Genomic DNA, 25431 nt, shown 5'->3' with positions numbered 1-25431 from the left:
ATATGGTTCTGTCACCTAGTTACCTTAAGATGAATGAAAGTGTCTGTTAAATGACTCAAATGTAAATACTCAAATGTCAGGACAGGCCGCGTGAACACCACCAAGAGGCCCTTTCCCCCCGCTGTAGAGTTTTGCCTGCCAGCAGCATGGGGACGTGTTAGATAGCTGCCTTGCTCTTCCTCCACTGGGCCAGTGGTGGCCACCACCAGAGGGGCTGTCAAAGTGCTGAATGTGCTACAGCTCCCATCCCCCAGTCTTGTCTCTCTGCACCGGCGTGTCCCGGGGCTCCTCTACCCTGCCTCTGCTCTGTGCATTACCCACAGCACTTAAATCGCACACAGGAGATGGACTGCCTCTGGTGTCGCCACTTAAGAAGTCGACAATCCTGCAGCGCAGCAGGTCGTCAATCAAGTGGCTCCATCCCGCCTCAAGGTGAGTGCCTGCCTCCCGTCAGCGCCCCGCGAAATGGCTGTGACAGCCAGTGCTGTGGACAGGAGCTGGAGGACTCCATGGCTGTGTGCGCACTCACACACAATAATGCTGCGAATGCGCACACACAGACATCCCAGATGTCTGCTCTGTACTGCCAGAGCCTGCATCCAGTGGGAATGTTCAGCAGCTTGAGAACTGTGAATATGTCCAGATAGATAACAGCCAGGCAGGCATGCTGGCCGTGAAGGACAGATCACCATCGGATGACCATTAGAGAATGACCCCATGCCGACAGAATGGCCAAAAACCTTTTGACCGTCATAGTCCACAAGGACAGGCAGGCTGTGTTGGGTTTCTATAGCTTCTATCGGACCCGATCACAGGGATGGCTAAAGCGAAAGGTCCCGTTGATCACTACAGAATTACGTAAATCTGCATTCAGCTTGTGTTAATGCATAAGGCTTGTGTCGACGTGCCTGGACATGCACTTAATAAGCAAGCTAGCTAGCTAAGCAGATCGCTATGAGACCTGTTGGCAAAGATTACGATAACTAACCCTTTCATCTGTGGTGTTAGCTCGGTAGCTAAACATGGTGCTAAGATATCAGATAAGAGCTAATGGCCAACGTAGCTAGGTAACGTTAGCTGGTTATCATTTTTCGGCAACAAGCCAGCTGCTGATCTGACCAGCCACAATCGTATCTGTAAATTGACAATTGATAGTTGGAGTAGATGATTGCCGTAACAGGGAAAGTGTTTAAAAATGCCTAATTAAAAGGTTGGCAATAGGTTTAGCTACCTAAGAGTCTTTCTTCATGTTATGGACCAAGATAGCTATAGATCAGCGTGCGTGTGTTTTTTCACTTTTCAAACTATGGGCAGATTGGAGTCATTCACACAAAACATGAATCGTTTCATATTTTTTCTCTACCCTTGCTCTGCTTGTTAGATAATATGCACATTTATGGCTTTGTAGAACATGTAATTGCCATTGAGCTAGTTCTCATAGTAGCAAGTAAATGATATGAGCGATAGAGAGATGTGAAAAAGAGCGGCGTTAAAACCTCGCTCTATCCAATTGTAGCAGTAGGATCAAGTTACAACCCGCCCATTTCTTGACAGATAGCTGAACGAGCCAATTGAGTTGTTCAGAGATGTGTCCCATCACGAAAAGTGACTAAAAATACTAGTTTCATAAGCATCCGTGATCACAAATCATTATGTTGTACCCATTGGCATGGAATAGATGTTATTTTATATTCTCAAACTAACAGCAGTGCATATATGATGCCCTTCCATACAGGCATGACATGCTGGAGTGAAGAGTCTATGCGAAGATTGTTGATCAGTAGGATAATAAGTCCCACATGAAAGGCAAACAGATTGTCACGTGTAGCACCATAGACTCCACTGATCAGCCAAAACAATATCAATAACTCAATGCACACACTCCTATTGAATATGCATTCACCAATATTGCAAGTAGGCCTATGCATCTTAAACTTACCCAGTTAATTAAGAGATTTATCGTTTTATTTAAAAAATGCATGCATTAATGACATTTTGTCATAATTGTTTTTTTTTTAATCGAAATTATCCTCCATCCGCTTCCTAGGCTTCCTAGGTATCAAAAAAAAAAATCCACATTGGTCCTTCTCTACTGTCTAGCTATGTATACTCAAAAGATAAATGAGCATGCAATGTATTAAAAAAGGGCAGAGTTCGAACAGTTAAAACAGTGTCAACAATCTCTGAGGCGACTCATTCCGCAGAAGAAAAACCATGCGACAAATCAGCACTCCCAGCCTCGCCCGTCACTCCAGCAGAAGCTGCACACAGGGCCACAGATATGAGAGAGACTGGACAGTCCGGCTTTGGGCCCGGGGCTCAGATGGGTTTAGAAGCTAGTGTTCTGGGCAAGCAGAGACCAGTCTGCCTCCACACACCTGCAGCCGCGCCACACAGCCTCCATTTCCCAATTCCTCCTGGAGGCAGCCATTTGAGACGCTATGCCCTTACAGAGCACATCAGCTGACTGAGTCAGTGTCTGAATGAAGATTGATGGCTTGAGAAGGGGAGGGGGAGGGAGGAGACTAAGAAGAGAGCTGACTGACCTTGTGCTCGATCATGCTGCTGATCTCAGGGAGGAAGTTCTGGCTGATGATGCGGTAGAGGTGGCGGTCCTGGGGAGACGTTTTCTCTCTGATGCTCTCGGCCAGACTGGCCCACTGCTCCTCCGTGTCACACACCAAGGACCAGGCACCGCGCTCCCGGTCTGGACGGACGGACAGACAACATCATGGCCAACATACTCCGGACTCTGACATTGCTCATTCTGATATTGCTCATTCTGAGGGGGAGGGGATTTTGTGTGTATGGTCATTGTATTACTAGATATGACTGCACTGTTGGAGCTAGAAAAATAAGCATTTCGCTGCACCTGTGATAACATATGGAAATCTATGTACACGACCAATAAACTTTGATTCGATTCATTTTTTTTAAACAAGTCTCAATCGTCAGCATCAATATCAGGAGTTGGAGTCGATCTAGATAGATGTTTCTGATAGCTCTGCCTTTTTTCTCACCTGTGCCTGAGTGTAGACCTTCCAGTCCATTCTCCTTCTTCACTTCGCTCTCCACCTCACTGAAAAAAACAACAGGCCAGCCCATTCAGTATTTACCATCCACTCCAAAGCATTGCATGAACAAGGTCTGGGGAATAAAGGTGGTGAACGTCTCTGGAGACGTTTGAGAGTGGAGAGAACGCGAGACCACTAAGGACAGAGTTTGCTGCTGGTCTCACCTTAGCTGGATCTCCTCCACTTTCTTCTTTGGAGGTCTTCCCCTTTTCCTCTTCTCTGTTGGTTTGATCTCAGGGGCTTCACTACAGGGACAACAACAGAGTGAAAAACAAATATCCGCCCACACTTTAAATTACACAGGCCTTTTACCAGGGTAGCTATTACTGGAGTGACCCATATGATTAACCTCTAACAGGCTAGTAGGTACATAGTAATTACTATGTTGGTGCTCAATTTGTCCTTCGTTAGAAAACAGAATTAGCAGTAGGAAGTGCTACTGTTTACATATTACATATCTCATAGCCTTACAGAAACCATAGAGCATATATACACAGTAACACATAATATAATGCAGACACAACAATACACTGAGTATCAGAGAATCGATACAAAAATGACTGGTTATATACCAGCATAGCGTTCACATTCTGTGACCTCTATCTGTGAATTACAGGCAAGCAAAACCATCCAACGTCCACAGCTGATGCCCGATGGTGCAACCCACTTACCCGAGCTGCTCCGCTTTCCTCTTGACCGGCTCCTCTTTGTACATGCGGGTACCATAGAAGTACCAGTAGAGGGCACCGCTCCCATCTTGCCCCAGCGGCTCCACGCGCAGGCTGTCCGCATCCAGGCCCTGGGATCAAACATTGCATGGATTAATGATGCATATTACAGTTCCACTTAATTCACTACGTCAGGTTAGACAGCACTTTTTTAAGTCAGTCACCATCAACTGCATCCCAATAAAAATCACCAAAACTACAGGTACCAAAACATGAGTGTTTCCCCAGTTTTGCCCGTTTACCCATGCTAACTCTGAAACGGTCATAATAACGGGAGTTTAAAACAGGTGCAGGCTTGCGGTACAAGGTGTGTGTGTGTGTGTAGCACCTTGAGCAGGTCGAAGACGTCTGCGGCGTCCAGGCGGTAGTCACACAGCCTGTGCAGCAGCTCCACCTGTGTGCGCGGGGTCAACTCCTCAAAGGGCCCCTGGCGCAGGGGGTTGGGCTTCCCCTCCTCCAGCTCCCAGCGGTAGTTGATGATGTCGTCCAGATAACTGCTGAACGCCTGGGGACTAAGAGGGGCGGGACAGTGATTAGTCCCATATGCTAGTATGACAATACAGTAGTGAGAAGGGGTGGGTAATAGAAAATCAGAGAGATCTACTGCAGTGAATTTGGTTGGTGCGGACTATTCAAGGATCCCATACAAAATGTGAGAATTTAGGCCTAGGTTAATTGTTTCTAACCCATTCATGTCACAACCTCATTCATCTCTTCAACTAGAAGTCATTCATTCTCAAACGCCTACTGTGTCAAAAGGTCAAAAGGAACATGTGCTTCGTATTGATACCAATCAACACAACAAAAGAAAAGCTGATTGGGAGATAGGGCGATTGCTGTTATTTTTGTCGAGCTACTACATAGCCCTTTAAAGAGTCCTTGGGATCCGACAATATGGCGCACCGCTATTCATTCACTTGCAAATGCTTGTCCTTACAGTGTGCTTTGTAAAGCAAGCGCATATAACCTCTCAATTTCAACAGGCTGTCTATTGTGAAAGAGACAGTCAAGAAATAATTCAAGCTGCCATACCGTAGTGGTTCTGGAGAGAAAAGGAGGGGAAAAAGACAGCAATATCTTTGCACTTGAGTGGGTTTGTTTCATTGTTCTTTTGGATGCTGGTAAATAAATGTTGGTTCCGGGTCAGATCTGTCTGATTAATCTGGAACCCTTCAGTTCCTGCTCAGACGAACAGAAACAAGGGCTCAGGGCAGGGGTGAGTGCCGATGCAACAACAGAAAAGAAAGGAGAAAAACTGGAGGAGAAAAAAAATGGCTTATCTTGAAAGAGCAGTTTGCACTTTCACACAGCTGCAGGCCCCCCCACTATCCCATCTCTCCCCTTCTCCTCCTCTGCCAACACCCCCGCCCCCCTCCCCAGCTCCGCCGGAGCGTTTAACGCGTACGGATGAAAAGGGCAGCTCTTTGAAAGGCCAGAGCCACCCCCGGGATGCCAGCGGCTGTCTTGTCCAATAAGGCAGGTTGTCCTGTTACTGCATGCCTGGGTGTGGAAACTATCAGCCTTAACCTCCCTCATCCCTCCCGAGTCACAGGCTGATAGGTGCCTACCCCAGTGGTGCTGATGGAGCAAGAGCAGGAGAGGAGGAGGTAGCGGTGGTGGGTGGGGGCCCCTTCAGGGCTGGAACATTTATTTCACTTTCCTTTGCTCTTCCCACTCCCTCTCGCTCACATTTAGTCATCAAGGAACTGCCCCCCCCCCTCCCAGGGAAAAATCCGCCTAACCCCAGTTTCCTTTGTGAGAAGCCTCACTCAGTTGCAAAGGCTGATTTCAACACAAGCTGTGCACACTGATGTGCTCACTACTAAACAGGGTTTGACTCAAACTTCCCGTTTCAGGCCCATACGGCCCCTGGATGTTGTCACCAAGACTGGTCTGTTAGAAAGAAGGTAAAGAGATGTGCTGCTGTGTGCTGGCGAGCTAAGAAGTTAGGCCTAGTTCTGAGGCTCTCTAGAAAGAAAAACTATGAATATTGAACTCCCATATAAATAAAGAATGTAGGAAACCTGGGGGGCACTACTTACGTGATATCTGTGCGCTGGTAGCATCCTTGCAGCAGTGAGACGAGGAGGTCAGCCAGAAAGTCTGTGTCCTGCTTCTGTAGCGCCTCTTCCAGCTCCTACCACACAGAGAGAGAGACACAGCCAAGAGGTCAACCTTTGAGTTATATGGAGATCCACTTTTTAAAGGCACATGAAAATCTCAGTTTTAAAGTCGGCATATAACATTTAATGGTTGGTGTTAGTCACAGGTCGGTGCAGTTAAAAAAAAGCATTAAGATTCCAGAGTGATACGGATGCCCTGGAGTAAAACCATAGGTGGTGATGGGAATTTAGGGCTTCCAAGACATAGTTTGACATTTTCAAAGAAACAGGAGCTCTTGTAGCAAAACTTGGTTGAAGTGTGGATATTGGAACTAGTAACTTATATTGTAAGAGCCATAGGGGACCAGAATACCAGACAGTATTCTAACGCTTTTGAGTCTAACACTCTTGATCATGACAAACAACCATATAGAACGTGTGTATGAGGTAGGCTGTGCGTAGGGGACCTGTTTGAGTTGCTGTGGGAGGGATTAGTAGACATGTTCTCAGAGGAGTCCTTTCTGCCAGCGGTTGGAGCCGAGGTTCAAGTTCAACCCTGACCCCTCTCCTGCCTGGCATTGTGTGGCCGCCGTTTAGGGCTTATGAAGCGGCAGTAACCGGGAGAGCAAACTCTAAAGGCCCTCAAAGAGCCAAGGAGAGACGGCAGCAGGAGACTAAGGTCACCGCTACAGACCCGCGCCCCCCCCTCCTCCGCTGACCAACCAGGCCACAGCACCCCACACCATTACCCAGCATGCTTTTCTCTCTCCCCGGGATACCCAAAGGCCCTCGGCTACAGAGCAGAGGCGGGGGAGAGACAAGGGAGGCTGAGAGGGCAAAAAATGCTAATGAAAAGTGCTCCATCAACCAACTGTCCATTTCACTTAACCCCTCCCCCGTTTCCCAAGATGCAAAGCGACTCTTCAGCATTGGCCCTTCCTCTTTAAAAAGGAATCTGCCTGCAGCCGACTGCCCCTCGGTCTCTAGCTAAAGAACTCACTTCCAAATTCTCTGCATAAAACACATCACCCCTCCACCTCCCCAAAGAAAAAGCATGTTGACAGTCCAGAATAAACTCAAGGGCAAGGAGGCCCATTTCATTGTGCAGCCTACAGATTGCTGCCCCTCTAGAGAAACGGTGAGTGCCGGGTCACTGGGGGTCAGTCTCCACACCTCCCGGCTGTGGAGAGGCACAGAAGACAGGAGTCAGCAGGATGAAAAATGGAGGGTGGGAGGGGTTGAAAAACAGGATAAGATGGATGCATCTGCTTTGGGGTTAAAACTCCTCAGACAGCTACTCAGGACTGGTTGGTGCTGCAGCAGAAGCATGCAAGAGGAGCTGCCTGGGCTGATTATCTCCAAGTCCTTTTATTCAAAACAGAGTTCATTAAGCTTCTTGAGCACATTTTAATGGCAAAAAAAGTTATTGATCAATCTGCTTACCGTGGCAAATTAGAAAGATTTTAAAGGATCTACAGAATAATTCAATATGAAGAGCCTGGGAGGGGGATATCACAACTCTGGGAGGGCCTGGGACTAATCTACAATAACATGGTTAGCTCGTGGGAGTAGGGCTGTGGGGGTCATTCAATTTTGTCAGCCGGTGATTGTTAAGCAAATATTTGCCCGTCTCAGGGTAATTGACTGTTAATTAACATAAACACGTTTAGCATCTCCTGGCGTCCACGCATAGCCTACAAGCCACTGATGCAGACCTTTGGATTTAGATGTTTTAAAAATGTAGATTTTCCATTAAATATAGCCTACACCATCACAATAAATCCATTAGTTATTTGACAGGTCTAAAGAAACATTATATGACGAAAATGTAGTTTATTTCAGAATTACAGAATAGCACACAGTAGTCCTTATGTTAGGCCCCGATATGGCTATGCCTTACGGCTGTGGGCTACACTGGTTCATTTAGCAGACAAGATTTGCTTAGTATTCAATGGCATTTGCACATGTGCATCAACCGCCTAATCAAAAAGGCACCTCTCTAGCCTCAGTGCCATTTCGGTCATAGAACATGGGGCTCTTTCAACAGCTACGCTCACAGTGTTATGATAGCACATGTACAGTATGTGTACATGTGCAATAACAAAAACTTGTGTGTAGCAGCGGGTGTGTACAGGCTTGTGAACAAAAGTCTGTGCCCATGTCTCAGGAGACCAGGAAGTGCCAGGGAGAGTGACATTATCTCAGTGTCCTCCTGTCGACAAGGGGGAGACCAGAACCAACTGTCCTCCATGATGACCCTTACAGTAAGTTTGTAGGGTCTTCCCCCATTTCAGTATGTAGGGGTTATCATGGAGGACTCTTGATTCTGATCTGGTCTCCCCCTTCCTGTCAACAGGAGGACATTGAGATCCTGTGTCACGCTTCCTGGCACTTCCTGGTCCCCTGACAGCCAGCCCCTGGGCCGGAGAGGGCCCATCAATCAGGGGCAGGCTGCACTTTGATCACACTTCAAACCTGGGGCCGGCTGGGAGAGCCGGGGCCCAGTCCAGTGGAGCAGCCCTGGATTAACACCACCCGACTCCACCTTTGAAGTGCCACTCGGCAGCTCAGAATGCAAAGGATTGAAATTAATGTGGTGTGTGCACAGCATGGCGGAGATCCCTCTGTGAGCTCACCGTAAAAAATAAGCACACACAAGGCTTGATTAAGGGCCGTGAGGGACACTCACTGCAGCGCTCATGCAAGGAGCTCACACTGGTCCCCGCAAACAAAGTGAGGACACGCCTCGCTCGCCGAAGCGCTCCGATGATCTGTGCATGGTACAGATATCCTTGGTCTAAGACAAAGATATGCCCATCTCCATCTTTGTCCAAATCACAGACGGTTGACAGACTTATCACGAGGCACTAGACAGCAGGCTGGTAAACACTCAAGTGAGTCAAATGCTTGAAGGATGATTGGAGGGTGAGTCAATGTTAAGTCAAAGGTGTGTTACATCCTCTAAAGCACTAAACCCCCTCAGGCCTGTCAGTGGCTCTGCTGTAGCTTGCTAAACTGAGGGTAGGGTAGTGTAGCTGGCCTGGCTCACTGTCAAAGCAGGAGAGTGCAAATGAGAGTGAGGAGTAATGCGAGTGTGCTCGTGTCAGGGTGGCGCTGGACATTTGACAGGAAGCATTTCAAAATTTGACATATAGGCCTACGCATTGGGTGTGTAACCTGATTATGTCGTCCACCCACGGCATAATTCATCTTAACAGAACATGCCACTTACCGAATTCCGATGCGCATCATGATTTTAGAATAATTGTCCAAATGTTCTTGCTCAGCCAACAGCAAAATCACTAGCCTATGTCAATCTACTGTCTCCCATAGAAAAGTTGACCTATTCTACTGTTCAGCTTGTCGTTGTGTGGAAAATAAAATAGCTTATTCCAAACAAACTCTGGGACAGATCCCAAATGTATACAACCAGTACATCAAAATAACTTTAAAAAGCATTGAGACTGATGCAACAGATCAGAACCTTAAAAAACAGTGGTCACCAACCGGTTGATCACAATCTACCTTCAAGGCATTCCTAGTCGATCACCAAACATTTCTGTAGAAAAGCCAATGATAAAAGACTTCCGCTCCATTAGAATGTGTGTTGTGCTGTTGGCGGTGGGTGTACTGGATTCAGAAGCCATGCGCACCAGGTAGGCAAATGTTGTTCCCATTGTGAACCATCAAATTTGTCTGAAAAGACAAACCCTGCCTACCCAGAGGCCGGGAGATTTGTGGCAAAATCGAGTTGCGCTGGTCAAATCGGATAGCTCAAATCCCAGTGCATACAGATTCCATGACCTAGCCACAGCAAAGTTTGATAGTCTACTTTAGATTTCATAACTTTTAAAACCATGACCAGAGATACTGTCAAAGAACACAGCAAAGCGCTGCTGTTTTTATGAGTGAGTTTAACTCTACATCCCTCCGCTGAGACTAATGCCTGGGAAAATGTTTTTTGAATGGTCAAACTTTCTAGAGCTCCGACCTTCCAAACTAAAGATCACTGACGTCATGATTTGACCTAGTTTCTTCTTCTCCTCCCCCCCCACCCCCCCCACCCCCGAGTTCCCAATTGTCTTGAAAGCGCCACCAGTCCAGTAAAATAAAAAAGCAAATTATTTCACTTTATGTTCAGCTGTGCCTCAACTGCTACACCGAGTGATCTACTTTGTTATCAAAGCTCGAGATTTGAAATATATGGTCTGAAGAACAATATTGGCAGGCATATAGCCAATACGCTGTGATAACCTATTAAGCCTTCTGCACAAATCTTATCCCTACATAACTGTTTTTATTAGGTTAATGTTACATTGTAAGTCACGTAAAAAAAATACAAATCTGAGCGGTAGATCTCGGGTTGCTTTTTGACTGTGAAAGTGATCTTGACTCAGAAAATGTTGTGACTCTGGCTTAAAATGTTGTAAAAAAAATTACTTCACATTCTAGCTGCACAGCAACGCGCACACAGCAGGCTACACGTGAATGTTCATTCCATAATGCAATTAGCGAGAAAACACTAGGCTTGGGCGGATTGTCATACCGACCTTGTGCCATACCAGGATATTCGGTAATACCGGCACTGAACATAAGGGGCGCTATTGTAATCCGACAGTTAGCAATGCTAAAGAGTACATGTAAAATCAAAGAGAATTATAACTAAATGCTAATGACAAAAACAGACAGTAAGCCTCTTGATCCAGAGCATTTAGCACATTTTAGACAGTTAACTTAATAGTTTTAAGATATCTAGCTGGCAAACATTTATCTGTGAATTCCATACTGCAACTACACTGAACAAAAATATAAAACACAACAATTTAAAAGATTTTACTGAGTTAAAATTCATATAAGGAAAACAGTCAATTGAAATTAATTCATCAGGCCCTAATCTATGGATTTCACATGACTGGGAACACCAATATGCATGTTGGTCACAGATAACTTTTTTTTTTTAACTTTAGAAACTTAGGGGCATGGATCAGAAAACCAGTCAGTAACTGGTGTGACCACCCTTTTCCTCATGCAGCACAACACAACACATTTGTCGCATAACGTTGATCAGGCTGTTGATTGTGGCCTGTGGAATGTTGTCCCCATCTTCTTCAATGGTTGTGCGAAGTTGCTGGATATTGGCGGGAACTGGAACACTGTCGTACACGTCGATCCAGAGCATCCCAAACATGCTCAACGGGTGACATGTCTGGTGAGTGTGCAGGCCATGGAAGAACGGACATTTTCAGCTTCCAGGAATTGTGTACAGATCTTTGTGACATGGTGCCATTCATTATAATGCTGAAACATTAGGTAATGGTGTTAGCTGAATGGCATGACAATGGGCCTCAAGATCTCGTCACAGTATCTCTGCAAATTACCATCGATAAAACAATTGTGTTCGTTTTCTGTAGCTTATACCTGCCCTTACCATACCACCACCATTGGGCACTCTATTCACAACATTGACATCAGCAAACCCACCCACACAACGTAATCTGATCGTTACAGTTGAAACTGGGATTCATCCGTGAAGAGCAAACTTCTCCAGTGTGCCAGTGCCAATCGAAGGTGAGCATTTGTCCACTGATTTTGGTTACAACGCCGAACTGCACTCAGGTCAAGACCAGGATGAGGACAACGAGCATGCAGACGAGCTTCCTTGAGACAGTTTATGCAGAAATTCTTCTGTTGTGCAAACCCACAGTTTCATCAGCTGTCCGGGTGGCTGGTCTCAGGTCCTGCTCTGGTGGTTACAAGTGGTCTGCGGTTGTGAAGCCAGTTGGACGTACTGCCAAATTCTCTAAAAACGACATTGGAGGCAGCTTATGGTAGAGCAATGAACATTCAATTCTCTGACAATGGCTCTGGTGGACATTCCTGCAGTCAGCATGCCAATTGCACACTTCCTCAAAACTTGAGACATCTGTGGCATTGTGTTCTGTGACAAAACTGCACATTTTAGGAGTGGCCTTTTATTGTCCCCAGCACAAGGTGCACCTGTCAAAATCGGTCACATAGACATATTTAGTAGATGTTATTGCAGGTGTAGCGAAATGCTTGTGTTCCTAGCTCAAACAGTGCAGTAGTATCTAACAATTCACAACAATACACACAAATCTAAAAGTAAAAGAATGGAATTAAGAATGTAATGATCATCCTGTTTAAATCAGCTTCTTGATATGCCACACCTGTCCGGCGGAAGGATTGTACTGGCAAAGGAGAAATGCTCATTAACTTCTTGTGGCTGCAGGGGTACTATTGAGTGGCTTGGATGAAAGGTGCACAGAGGTGCCCAGAGTAAACGGCCTGCTCCTCAGACATAGTTGCTAATATATGCATATTATTATTAATATTGGATAGAAACCACTCTGAAGTTTCTAAAACTGTTTGAATTATGTCTGAGTATAACAGAACTCATATGGCAGGCAAAAACCTGAGAAAAAAATCCAAACAGGAAGTGGGAATTCTGAGGCTGGTAGATTTTCAACCAAGCTCCCATTGAATTCACAGTGAGATATGTATGAGTTTTTACTTCCTACGGCTTCCACTAGATGTCAACAGTCTGTAGAACTTTGTCTGATGACTCTACTGTGAAGGGGGGCCGAATGAGAGAGGAATTAGTCAAGTCTGCCATGACCTGACCATGCTTTCACCATGCGCGTTCACATAAGAGGGAGCTCTGTTCCATCGCTCATCTGAAGTCAATGTAATTCTCCGGTTGGAACGTTATTCAAGATTTATGTTAACAACATTCTAAAGATTGATTCAATACATCGTTTGACATGTTTCTACTGACTGTTACTGAACTTTTGGTCATTTCGTCAGCTTTTAGGGAACGCGCTTCGTGACTTCGGAATTGTTTACCAAACGCGCAAACAAAAGTAGCTAATTGGACATAAATAACGGACATTATCGAACAACTCAAGCATTTATTGTGGACCTGGGATTCCTGGGAGTGCATTCTGATGAAGAACATCAAAAGGTAAGGAAACATTTATCATGTAATTTCTGGTTTCTGTTGACTCCAACATGGCGGCTAATTTGACTATTGTTCTGAGTGCCGTCTCAGATTATTGCATGGTTTGCTTTTCCGTAAAGATTTGTTTAAATCTGACACAGCGGTTGCATTAAGGAGAGGTATATCTATAATTCCATGTGTATAACTTGTATTATCATCTACATTTATGATGAGTATTTCTGTTGAATAGATGTGGCTATGCAAAATTACTGGATGTTTTTGAAACTAGTGAACGTAACACGCCAATGTAAACTCAGATTTTTAAAATATAAACTTTATCAAACAAAACATACATGTATTGTGTAACATGAAGTCCTATGAGTGTCATCTGATGAAGATCAAAGGTTAGTGATTAATTTTATCTCTATTTGTGCTTTTTGTGACTCCTATCTTTGGCTGGGAAAATGTCTGTGCTTATTGTGGTTTGGTGTGACCTAACATAATCGTTTGTGGTGCTTTCGCTGAAAATCCTATTTGAAATCGGACACTTTAGTGGGATTAACAACAAGATTACCGTTAAAATGGTATAAGACACATGTATGTCTGAGGAATTTTAATTATGAGATTTCTGGTTTTTGAATTTGGCGCCCTACACTTTCACTGGCTGTTGTCATATCGATCCCGTTACCGGGATTGCAGCCCTAAGAAGTTATTAACAGGGATGTTAACAAATATGTGCACAAAATTGAGGGAAATAAGCTTGTGCTTAAGGAACATTATCTCATCTCATGAAACATGGGACCAACACGTTACATGCTGTGTTTATATTTTTGTTCAGTGTAGATTAGAGGTCGACCGATTAATCGGCATGGCTGATTAATTAGGGCCGTTTTCAAGTTACCATAACAATCAGTAATCTGCATTTTTGGATGCCGATTACATTGCAATCCACGAGGAAACTGCGTGGCAGGCTGACCACCTGTTATGCGAGTGCAGCGACAAAAGGACCTTGTGGCTGCAAGGAGCCAAGGTAAATTGCTAGCTAGCATTAAACTTATCTTATAAAAAACAAATCTTCACAATCACTTACCTAGTAATATCATCAACCATGTGTAGTTAACTAGCTTGTCCTGTGTTGCACATAAATTAACAGGCACCGCATTGATTATCATCGAATCGCAGCCTACTTCAACTTCGCCAAACGGGTGATGTTTTCACAAAAGCGCATTGCCGAAAAAAAGCACAATCTTTGCACAAACGTACCTGACCATAAACATCAATGCCTTTCTTAAAATCAATACAGAGAAGTATATATTTTTTTAAGCCTGCATATTTAATTAAAATAAATGCATGTTAGCAGGCAATATTAACTAGGGAAATTGTGTCACTTCTCTTGCGTTCAGTGCACGCAGAGTCAGGGTATATGCAACAGTTTGGGCCGCCTGGCTCGTTCCTGTTTCCTAATTATGACATAACATTGAAGGTTGTGCAATGTAACAGCAATATTTAGACTTAGGGTTGCCGCCCGTTCGATAAAATACGGAACGGTTCCGTATTTCACTGAAAGAATAAAAATGTTGTTTTCGAAATGATAGTTAACCGGATTTGACCATATTAATAACCAAAGGCTTGTATTTGTGTTTATTAGATTATAATTAACTATGACTTGAGCAGTCTGAGCGGTGGTAGGCAGCAGCAGGCTCATAAGCATTCATTCAAACAGCACTTTAGTGCGTTTGCCAGCAGCTCTTAGCAATGCTTGAAGCACAGCGCTGTTTATGGACTTCAAGCCTATCAACTCCCAAGATTAGGCTGGCAATACTAAAGTGCCTATAAGAACATCCAATAGTCAAAGGTATATGAAATACAAATGGTACAGAGAAATAGTCCTATTCCTATAATAACTTCAACCTAAAACTTCTTAACTGGGAATATTGAAGACTCATGTTAAAAGGAACCACCAGCTTTCATATGTTCTCATGTTCTGAGCAAGGAACTTAAACGTTAGCTTTTTTTTACATGGCACATATTGCACTTTTACTTTTTTCTCCAACACCGTTTTTGCATTATTCAAACCAAATTGAAAATGTTTCATTATTTATTTGAGACTAAATAGATTTTATTTATGTATTATATTAACTAAAATAAGTGTGTATTGTTCATTCAGTATCGTTGCAATTGTAATTATTACAAATATATATAAAATAAATTATAAATCGGCCGATAAACCTCTTGGGTAGGGGGCAGTATTTTCACGTCCAGATGAAAAGCGCGTCCCAAGGTAATATGCCCGTTACTCAGGCCCAGAAGCTAGGATATGCATATAATTGGTAGATTTGGATAGAAAACTCTAAAGCTTCTAAAACGATATGGCAGGCGAAACCCCGAGGACAAACCACCCCCAAAAATGTTATTTCAGCCTTCCACTGTTTCCAATGGCTTTCATGTTTATTATGAGGTGAAGTCCTCCCAGATTGCAGTTCCTAGGGCTTCCACTAGATGTCAAGTCTTTAGAAAGAGTTTCAGGCTGGTTTTTGGAAAAATAAGCTAGAAGTTGTAGTTTTTCTAAGTGGTTCCCATTTTGGCTGTAGTGTTTCCATGCACATGGGTGAAAGCGCGTTCTTTGTTATTTATCTCCGGTAATGAACATACTATTCCAGTCTTAAATTTTATAGTTTATTTACGTATCAGGGTACCTGAGGTTTGATTATAAACGTTGTTTGACTTGTTTGGATAAGTCTATAGGTAATGTTTGGGATTCATTTTGTATGCATTTTGGAGGGAAACCAGTGGATTATAGCTAAACTGAGTTTTTATGATATAAAGGACTTTATCAAACAAAAGGACAATTTGTGATGTAACTGGGACCTTGGAGTGCCATCAGAAGATCTTCAAAGGTAAGGCATTTATTATATCGCTATTTCTGACTTCCGTGTCGCACCTGCCTGGTTGAAAAATGTTTTTCATGTTTTTGTATGCGGGGTGCTGTCCTCAGATAACCTCATGGTGTGCTTTCACCGTAAAGCCTTTCTGAAATCTGACAGCGGTTGGATGAACAAGTTAAGCTTTATTTTGATGTATAATACTTGTTTTTTCATGAATGTTAAATATTTATATTTCTGTAATTCGCGCTCTGCAATTTCACCGGATGTTGGCCAAGTGGGACGCTAACGTCCCACCTGCCCATAAGAAGTTCATCGGTATCGGCTTTTTTTGGTCCTCCAATAAATCGGTATCCGCGTTGAAAAAAATATCATAAATCGGTCGACCTCTAGTGTAGATCACCTGGCGGCACAACACAACAGTGAGTGACTAACAAGGCTTGTAAACAAACATCATGTGACTGGGGACTACCGGTAAGTTTCCTAATTAAAAATTGTTAAAGGTGAAATGAACACAAGCATCTTTATCTCCTAACATATTGCACAAGTTGACTGCAGGTATTTACTTAAGTAGCTACAAATAAACATGTATACTTAAAAAAAAAAAATGCAAAGAAAGTTAACAGTATCCAAATGCCCCGATATAGGGTATACCACCCAAGCCTAGAAAACACAATTGTCAAAAGCGCACTGCACATGCGAGCAGTTTCAGTTGCTAATATGACTAAGATTGGGACTTTGGCTATTGGACAATGACAAAAGGTTGATTTGAAATCCAGTAGAACATGTGAAATAGGCTACTGGTTTCAATGGCCTATGGAAGTCTTGATTAAATAATTGCCTCCACTTTTATAATAAGTGGATTTTGTCTCGGCTACTTTGAAGCAAGATAAGAAATGCCTCATAATATGAAGTAAAACGTTAAGGTTTCACACAATTAAGTATACGTTTTCAAAAAGGCATTATGCTTTCAGCTCACATTGCAAAGTGGTGTGATGCGCTGAAGCCTGCCTACCGTTGCTAAGCACTTGAATGGTGAATGGGAAGCGTACTTCAATTACCAGTTGAGAAATAAAAACAGTAAACTTTTTTTAAATAACTGCCATCAAAACTGTTAACACGCGATTACATTTAGAATTGTTGCGCTGATTGGGCTTATAAAAATCACATTACACTCCAGCAGCAACAGGAGCTGTAGCAGCACCTCTCACGCCGTCTGACCAGACTTTCAGCTCAAACTAGGCTCTGTATTTTTTTTTATTTTTTTTATTTTTTTTGGGGGGTGGATCAGCTTAATATTGCGGAAAGAATGTTGCTTCCAATGTAATTGTCTGCATCATTTCCAATCCCCCATATTTTTTTGGGTAAATATATATATCCATTCACGTATGCATACATATACACATATATACATACACATACCTACATAGACATACATACTTTTTTTAAAGAGTATACCTTTATTATTATTCCCCGCAAACCCTACCACCGATCCCCCAATTGGAGTAAACTGATAAACATTTCTGTTTTTACCTTCAATTTATACATCTTATACACATTTTACAGACAGTCTACTTTATAATAGTTCTCTCTTGTTTGTTCTTAGTCCTTCCTCTATTTCTGTTGTCCATCCAGTTTGATTTCCACTTGTAACTGTGCTATTTCACAATAGCTCCGCACCTATACACATTTCACAGATCCCGTATGCCCTACATTGTTTATCTTGTTATTAGTCCCACCCTTCAGCTCCACTCAACCTTTCCCATCTATCTTCCAACATCATCCATTTCGGATTTTTATTTGCCATATATTGTTCAACTGTGCTGTGATGCTTCACAAAAGATTTGAATCTTCCTATTCTCATAGCTTCCACGGATTGTAAATTAAAAATAAACATTTTTGCTAAAATAATTATTATATTATTGATTGATTGACTATGGCTTTTCAAATCCCCCAGTATTGCTATCTGTAGCGTTAGTTCTACGCAAATGTTGCAATTCTTCAACCATTCCTGGACCTGTGACCAAAAACGAGCTACATGCGGACAATACCAAAATAAATGGTCTAATGACTCTGCCTCCTCACAGCAGAATCTACAGAGCTGGGAAGATTGTATCCCCCATATATATAACATTCTATTAGTTGCAAGAATTTTGTACAATAATTTAAATTGAAAAATTCGAAGTTTTGAATCCGGCGTTGTTTTGCGTATCAATTCATAAACCATGTGCCATGGAATGGGTACATCGAAAATCTCTTCCCAACTATTTTGCAATTTATATGGCACAGCTGTAAGTTTTTTGGTCCTTAAATGAAATTGGTATATGTTTTTATTTATCACACTTTTTTTTAACCATTTATGTTCTTTAATATAAGGCCGACATACAAGTTCCTTACTTTTATCCCCTTCCACCTGCCTCTTCCATTTTTGTGGTAATGCTGCAATTAATTGGTTGTAATTTTGGGTAGAGCAGACATTTCCATATGTCTGTGTTAGCTGCATGTGTGACATTACTCCACCAGTCCTATTTATGATATCATTCACAAAAATTATACCTTTTTTAAACATTTCTTCGATAAATACAGTTTTTTTATCAATTACTATATTTGAATTTAACCACAAGATTTGTTGTACTATTTGTTCCGTCCTTTCAGGTGGATTAAACTGAAATTGCAACCAACTTTCTAAGGCTTGTTTAAAAAATAAAGATATTTTGGAGATTATTTCCTTTTCAAGCAACCGAAAGTGAGCAGGTGTAATCTGAATAAAGGGAAAAAGGCCCTTCTTGAACATAGGATGAGACATTCGTACCAATCTACTAGAGAACCAGTTTGGATTTAAGTATAACTTTTGTATGACTGATGCCTTTAGTGAGAGGTCTAATGCTTTAATATTTAATAATTTCTGCCCTCCGAATTCATATTCGTTATATAAATAGGCCCTTTTAATTTTATCTGGCTTGCCGTTCCAAATAAAATTGAATATTTTTTGTTCATATAATTTAAAAAGCAGGTCACTAGGTGTAGGCAAAACCATTAGCAAATAGGTAAACTGTGATATGATTAAAGAGTTAATCAGGGTGATTTTCCCACAAATAGACAGGTATTTTCCTTTCCATGGTAGCAAGATCTTATCTATTTTTGCTAACTTTCTATAAAAATTTATTGGAGTGAGATCATTTCTTTCTTTTGGGATTTGTATACCGAGTATGTCCACATCACCGTCAGACCATTTAATTGGTAAACTACATGGCAATGTAAAATGTGTATTTTTTAGTGATCCAATACGTAATATGGTACATTTATCATAATTTGGTTTTAATCCAGAGAGGATAGCAAATGTATCTAGATCCTCTAAGAGGCCGTGGAGAGATTCTAGTTGTGGTTTTAAAAGAAAACATGAATCATCAGCGTACAATGACACCTTAGTTTTTAGGCCCTGGATTTCTAATCCCTTAATATTAATGTTTGATCTAATTTTAACAGCTAACATTTCGATGGCAATAATAAATAGATATGCCGATAGTGGACAACCTTGTTTTACTCCTCTAGATAGTTTAAAACTTTCTGAGATGTAGCCATTATTTACTATTTTACACCTAGGGTTACTATACATAATTTTTACCCATTTTATAAGAGATTCCCCAAAATTGAAATATTCCAGGCATTTATATATAAACTCCAGTCGTACTTTATCAAAAGCCTTTTCAAAATCAGCTATGAAAACCAGGCCTGGTGTCCCCGATATTTCATAGTGTTCTATTGTTTCCAGTACTTGCCTTATATTATCTCCAATGTATTGTCCATGTAAAAAACCTGTCTGATTAGGATGAATAATATCTGACAAAACTTTTTTTATTCTATGCGCCAAGCATTTTGCTAGGATTTTTGCATCACAACACTGAAGTGTAAGAGGTCTCCAATTTTTTAAATGGACTGGATCTTTATATATACCACTTGGGTCCTGTTTCAGTAATAATGATATCACACCTTCTTGTTGCGTGTCTGATAATCTATCATTTATATAGGAGTGGTTAAAACAAGCTAATAATGGTCCTTTGAGTATATCAAAAAAATGTTTGTATACTTCCACTGGTATGCCATCCAGTCCTGGAGTTTTCCCATCCTTAAAGGCCCCAATTGCATCAAGTAGTTCCTCCTCTGTAATTAGGCCTTCACATGAGTCTTTCTGTACAGATGTTAATTTTACATTATTATTAGGGAAAAAATCCATACAATTAGTTTCAGTTAGTGGAGATGGAGGAGCCTGAAACGAAAATATATTCTTAAAGTACTTTACTTCCTCTTTCAAAATATCATTTGGTGAATCATGCGTGACTCCATCATTTGTAACAAGTTTTAATAAGTTTTTTTTGGTAGCATTTCTATATTGAAGATTGAAAAAGAATTTGGTGCATTTTTCCCCATATTCCATCCAGTTCGCTTTATTTTTATAATATATTACACTGGATCTTTCTTGAATAAGTTCCTCCATTTCTTTTTGTTTTTCCTCTAACTTATTCTGTGCCTCTATGGTACCGTTTTTATTATTATCTAACTGTACTGTTAGTCCTTCAATTTCCTTTGTTAATATGGACTCTTTTGATCGAAATTGCTTTTGTTTTATAGATGAGTACTGAATTGCATGGCCTCTAAAGCCACACTTAAAAGTGTCCCATACAATATGGGGATCTGCTGTACCTATGTTATGTCTAAAAAAGTCAGTTATAAATTCTTCTGTCCTAGTTCTAAACAATTTATCATCTAGTAGGCTTTGATTAAATTTCCAATATCCTCGCCCACGTGGAAATTCTGTAAGAGTAATATATATGCCAATTATGTGATGGTCCGACCGCATTCTGTCCCCTATCAAACACTTTTTAACTTTTGGTGCCAGAGAGAATGATATAAGAAAGTAGTCAAGGCGACTAGCTTGATTAAGCCTCCGCCATGTATATCTCACTAGGTCAGGGTATTTAAGTCTCCATATATCCACTAATTCCAATATATCCATGACATTCCTGATTTCCTTAAGTGCCTGAGGGTGATAGTTTGTAGTGTGATTTCCTTTCCGGTCCATAGAGGTATTTAAGACCGTATTAAAATCTCCCACTATAATAATAGAGTCTAGTGTTGCTTGTAGAGTTGATACATTCTTATATATATTGTCAAAGAAGCTTGGATCATCATTATTCGGACCGTATAGGTTAATAAGCCATATATGTTTATTGTCCAATAACATATTTAAAATAATCCATCTACCTTGAGGATCTGTTTGGACAAGTTGCACATTTGGATCAAAGTTATTATTAATTAAAACCATCACCCCTTTTGAATTTCTTTGCCCATGGGAGAAATATATTTCGCCCCCCCAGTTCTTTTTCCACAAAACTTCATCTAAAACTGTCGAATGGGTTTCCTGTAAACAGTAGATATTATAATCCTTCTCTTTTAGCCAGGTAAATACTGATCGTCTTTTCTTATTATCTGCTAAGCCATTACAATTGTAACTGGCTATACTTATTTCACCACTTACCATAATGAGACACACCTTTCAATTATTTTTATCAAAATATATGTTTGTAAACGTCCTATTAAAAAGTAACATAATGATTGAGTTTCTATATAGTTGTACCATGACATTTGCATCTCCACTAAGCAAACCTCCAATTGGTCCCCACTATTCCACCCGCCAAAAGCCCCCATCTCGAGTTGGGTTGTCATCCCAATGCCCGGCAGACCACCCCCGACCCCCCGCATCGCACAGCCCCGGACCGACTGGGATCCATCCTTCGAAAAGTGCACACAGCGCCATCCACCGAACCGAAGCAGATCCATTGCCAAATGCATTTCCATCGCCCTCACCTCGATTTTTATTACATATTGCTGTGAATCATCCTCTATAGTCCCTAACATCTTTTACTTCTTCCTTCGCAACAGTTGTGGGATACACACATACACCCACACACATTCAGCCCTTACCCCCACACAACCATAAGCTCACCCTCTCAACAATTGCACCATCCCAGAGCCCAACTCAAGATGGGTCATGATTTACAAATGTACTTGCAGTTGCAGCTGCATGAGAAGGCCTGCAAGACCGCGCAAAAAATGAGCATAAATGTAGAGATTTATTTACCATTGTCACATCCTAGATGATGGAGGTCAAATGTACACCTTCTTCCTGAAACACCCACAATACGGTCATCCATTTTGACCATGTTCCCAAGCATCTCCATGCAGTCCGATTGGTTTCGTGCCACCAGGGCCACAACAATATACCCCCTCTCTGGATGTCCGAGTGTGACCCCCTCCCCATGGGTTACTGCAGCTAGTGTTGCCAGCACTGCCACTGCCTGGGTGGGGGCACCCCACCGGAATCCCCACCGGCTAGGTACAAGGTCGTCAAGGTTCTCATTAGCAGCTTTGAGAATTTCCTTGTTTATTATGCTCTCCCTTTAGGGGGCTTTGGCTTTGCAGGACCAACCCTGCCAAGCAGGCTCAGAATCTTGAGGGGGCAGTGCTGCTCTTGGTCCCTGACCTCATTTTGGCTGCATACAGACCGCTTACAGCATGCACATAAAACAGTTAGGGACTTCTCCTTAGTATCTGGGCCATTCATGTGGGTGTTTAGGGTATAGGGCCATGGACCGTACCATTAAAATAGGATAATAAATAATTAGATATAATTTATTTTAAAAATGTAGTTCCCCATGATAGGACAATAAATAAATAAGACGTATAATTCATTATAAAAGTATATCCATCATCTGAACAACATTGAAAGCCCTCTCATACCCGGCCCACAGCAATACACTGGCTCTGGGATATGCAACTATTTCATTACTCACTCACTCAACTTTCCAAACATAACAAATAAAAATAAACACACACCACACCATCCACACATACTGTGCCTTCTGTTTACTTAGTTTTTATCTTCACTATGTAGAAATAGTGCTTGTGTTCAATTAGTTATATGTGAAGATTTATAGAAAAGCTATATTTTGTATTGTTACAATCAGTAACCGGGCTTGAATTGTGTTTATTTTCCTCATCTATGAGAACTTTGTAATTTTTAAAATAACCATGGAGTAATCTTTGTGTCTCTGAACAACTGGTTATCAATATATAGTTTATCAAAGACGAGAGCTACTCGTTTCGCTTTTAATCTATTTTCTTTGAAAATTGGATACAGAACTTTGCGCCGTTCTGCAATTTCTTTCGGAAACTGATCATTCATGCCAATTTTGGTCCCAGCAAGTCTTTTACCCAGGCTTTTAACCATTATTTTATCTTTAAATGAAGCAAATTTGGCAACAATTGGGCGTTCGTACCTCTGCCCTCTCTGTCCGAGGCGGTGTACACGTTCAAGTTGGATCTTATCGATAACTTCGCGTGGAATCTGAAGCGCTGCAAAAAGGAACTCTCTAGGCTCTGTATTTGCATGATGTGCACATGTGATAAGACTCATAAGGACTAACGAAGATGCACACACCAATTTAATTCAACTAAATTAATAGGGATAACGATTCCACGGGAGCCCAAACCAATCCAAACTAAGCATGCATCGGTCACCGATTGAAATGTTATGAATTACCGGTTCCACTAATGTTTTTTACTCATCAGCTGCTACAGCTCATTCCCGAAAATACCTCTCATTTTGTGACTGAAATGAGTCCTCTACTTCGGTTCAGTAGCTTAGACATTTTATGCATGTAACTGCGTATGACTGTTAGATAACTAAGCGCACAGTGCTGGAGGCACAGCTGCTCACGCCAGCGAGACCTAGGCCTGTTCTAATAAACCATTCATACAGCTTCATTCAGATGTTTGTAAAATGGCTTACAGAATGTCAAATCATGGGCTTTATTAGTTGAGTGACAACCAATGTAATTTGCAGAGTAATCGTTACCAAATGTACTGTAGAAAATAGTGTTTTATCTGAGTCATGTAGCCTACCGGAGCAGACAACACAAAATGCTCACTGGGGGTTTTCAATCATTCAGATTTAATTTTGGATTGTTCACCTTAAGAAATAGTTTTGGTAGTTTTGCTTTAAAAACAGTCAGTGTATTTGGTCATTTTTCATTGAACAGGGTAATTTGCATGTATTCATAGGTGAGAGCAGGAGAAGCTCTCCGTAAAATTACAAACCATTCTGTTTTGAGACCGGTTAAAATCCAAAGGTGCATTAAATTAAATTGGCTAAATGCCATGCTAATACAGTTGAAGTCAGAAGTTTACATGCACCTTAGCCAAATATATTTAAACTCAGTTTCACAATTCCTGACATTTAATCCTAGTAAAAATCCCATTTTAGGTCAGTTAGGATCACCACTTTATTTTAAGAATGTGAAATGTCAGAATAATAGTAGAGAGAAGGATTTATTTCAGCTTTTATTTCTTTCATCACATTCCCAGTGGGTCAGAAGTTTACATACAATCAATTAGTATTTGGTAGCATTGCCTTTAAATTGTTTAACTTGGGTCAAACGTTTCTGGTAGCCTTCCACAATAAGTTGGGTGAATGTTGGCCCATTCCTCCTGACAGAGCTGGTGTAATGGAGTCAGGTTTGTAGGCCTCCTTGCTCACACATGCTTTTTCAGTTCTGCCCAAAAATGTTCTATAGGATGGAGGTTAGTCCATTTGGAAGACCCATTTGCGACCAAGCTTTAACTTCCTGACTGATGTCTTGAGATGCTGCTTCAATATCCACAATTTTCCTTCGTCATGATGCCATCTATTTTGTGAAGTGCACCAGTCCCTCCTGTAGCAAAGCACCCCCACAACATGATGCTGCCACCACCGTGCTTCACGGTTGGGATAGTGTTCTTCGGCTTGCAAGCCTCCCCCTTTTTCCTCCAAACATAACGATGGTCATTATGGCCAAACAGCTCTATTTTTGTTTCCTCAGACCAGAGGACATTTCTCCAAAAAGTACGATATTTGTCCCCATGTGCAGTTGCAAACCGTTGTCTGGCTTTTTTAATGGCGGTTTTCGAGCAGTGGCTTCTTCCTTGCTGCATGGCCTTTCAGGTTATGTTGATATAGGACTCGTTTTACTGTGGATATAGACACTTTTGTACCCGTTTCCTCCAGCATCTTCACAAAGTCCTTTGCTGTTGTTCTGGGATTTATTTGCACTTTTCGCACCAAAGTACGTTCATCTCTAGGAGACAGAACGCGTCTCCTTCCTGAGAGGTATAACGGCTGCGTGGTCCCATGGTGTTTATACTTGCGTACTATTGTTTGTACAGATGAACGTGGTACCTTCAGGCGTTTGGAAATTGCTCCCAAGGATGAACCAGACTTTTTTCTGAGGTCTTGGCTGATTTTTGGGGATTTTCCCATGATGTCAAACAAAGAGGCTCTGAGTTTGAAGGTAGGCCTTGAAATACATCCACAGGTACACCTCCAATTGACTCAAATGATGTCAATTAGCCTATGAGAAGCTTCTAAAGCCATGACAATTTTCTGGAATTTCCCAAGCTGTTTAAAGGCACAGTCAACTTAGTGTATGTAAACTTCTGACCCACTGGAATTGTGATACAGTAAATTATAAGTGAAATAATCTGTCTGTAAACAATTGTTGGAAAAATTACTTGTGTCATGCACAAAGTTGATGTCTTAACCGACTTGCCAAAACCACAAGTTTCTTGTTAACAAACTGTAGAGTGATTGTA

The 25431-nt window shown here is 41.7% G+C and overlaps 1 protein-coding gene across 1 annotated transcript in view; it reads right to left on the bottom strand.

The window, feature by feature from the left end:
* The window catches only part of LOC120053283 (cat eye syndrome critical region protein 2-like), a 68008-nt gene that overhangs the window by 22605 nt on the left and 19972 nt on the right, over nucleotides 1-25431 (bottom strand). Inside the window, 5 exon segments of the mRNA XM_039000421.1 lie at nucleotides 2547-2707; nucleotides 3117-3306; nucleotides 3742-3873; nucleotides 4131-4314; nucleotides 5845-5939. Coding sequence (XP_038856349.1) covers nucleotides 2547-2707; nucleotides 3117-3306; nucleotides 3742-3873; nucleotides 4131-4314; nucleotides 5845-5939 — 762 coding nt within the window.

The sequence above is a fragment of the Salvelinus namaycush genome, chromosome 9, assembly GCF_016432855.1.
Source record: "Salvelinus namaycush isolate Seneca chromosome 9, SaNama_1.0, whole genome shotgun sequence".
NCBI lineage: Eukaryota > Metazoa > Chordata > Actinopteri > Salmoniformes > Salmonidae > Salvelinus > Salvelinus namaycush.
This window is presented reverse-complemented; position numbering and strand designations above follow the sequence as displayed.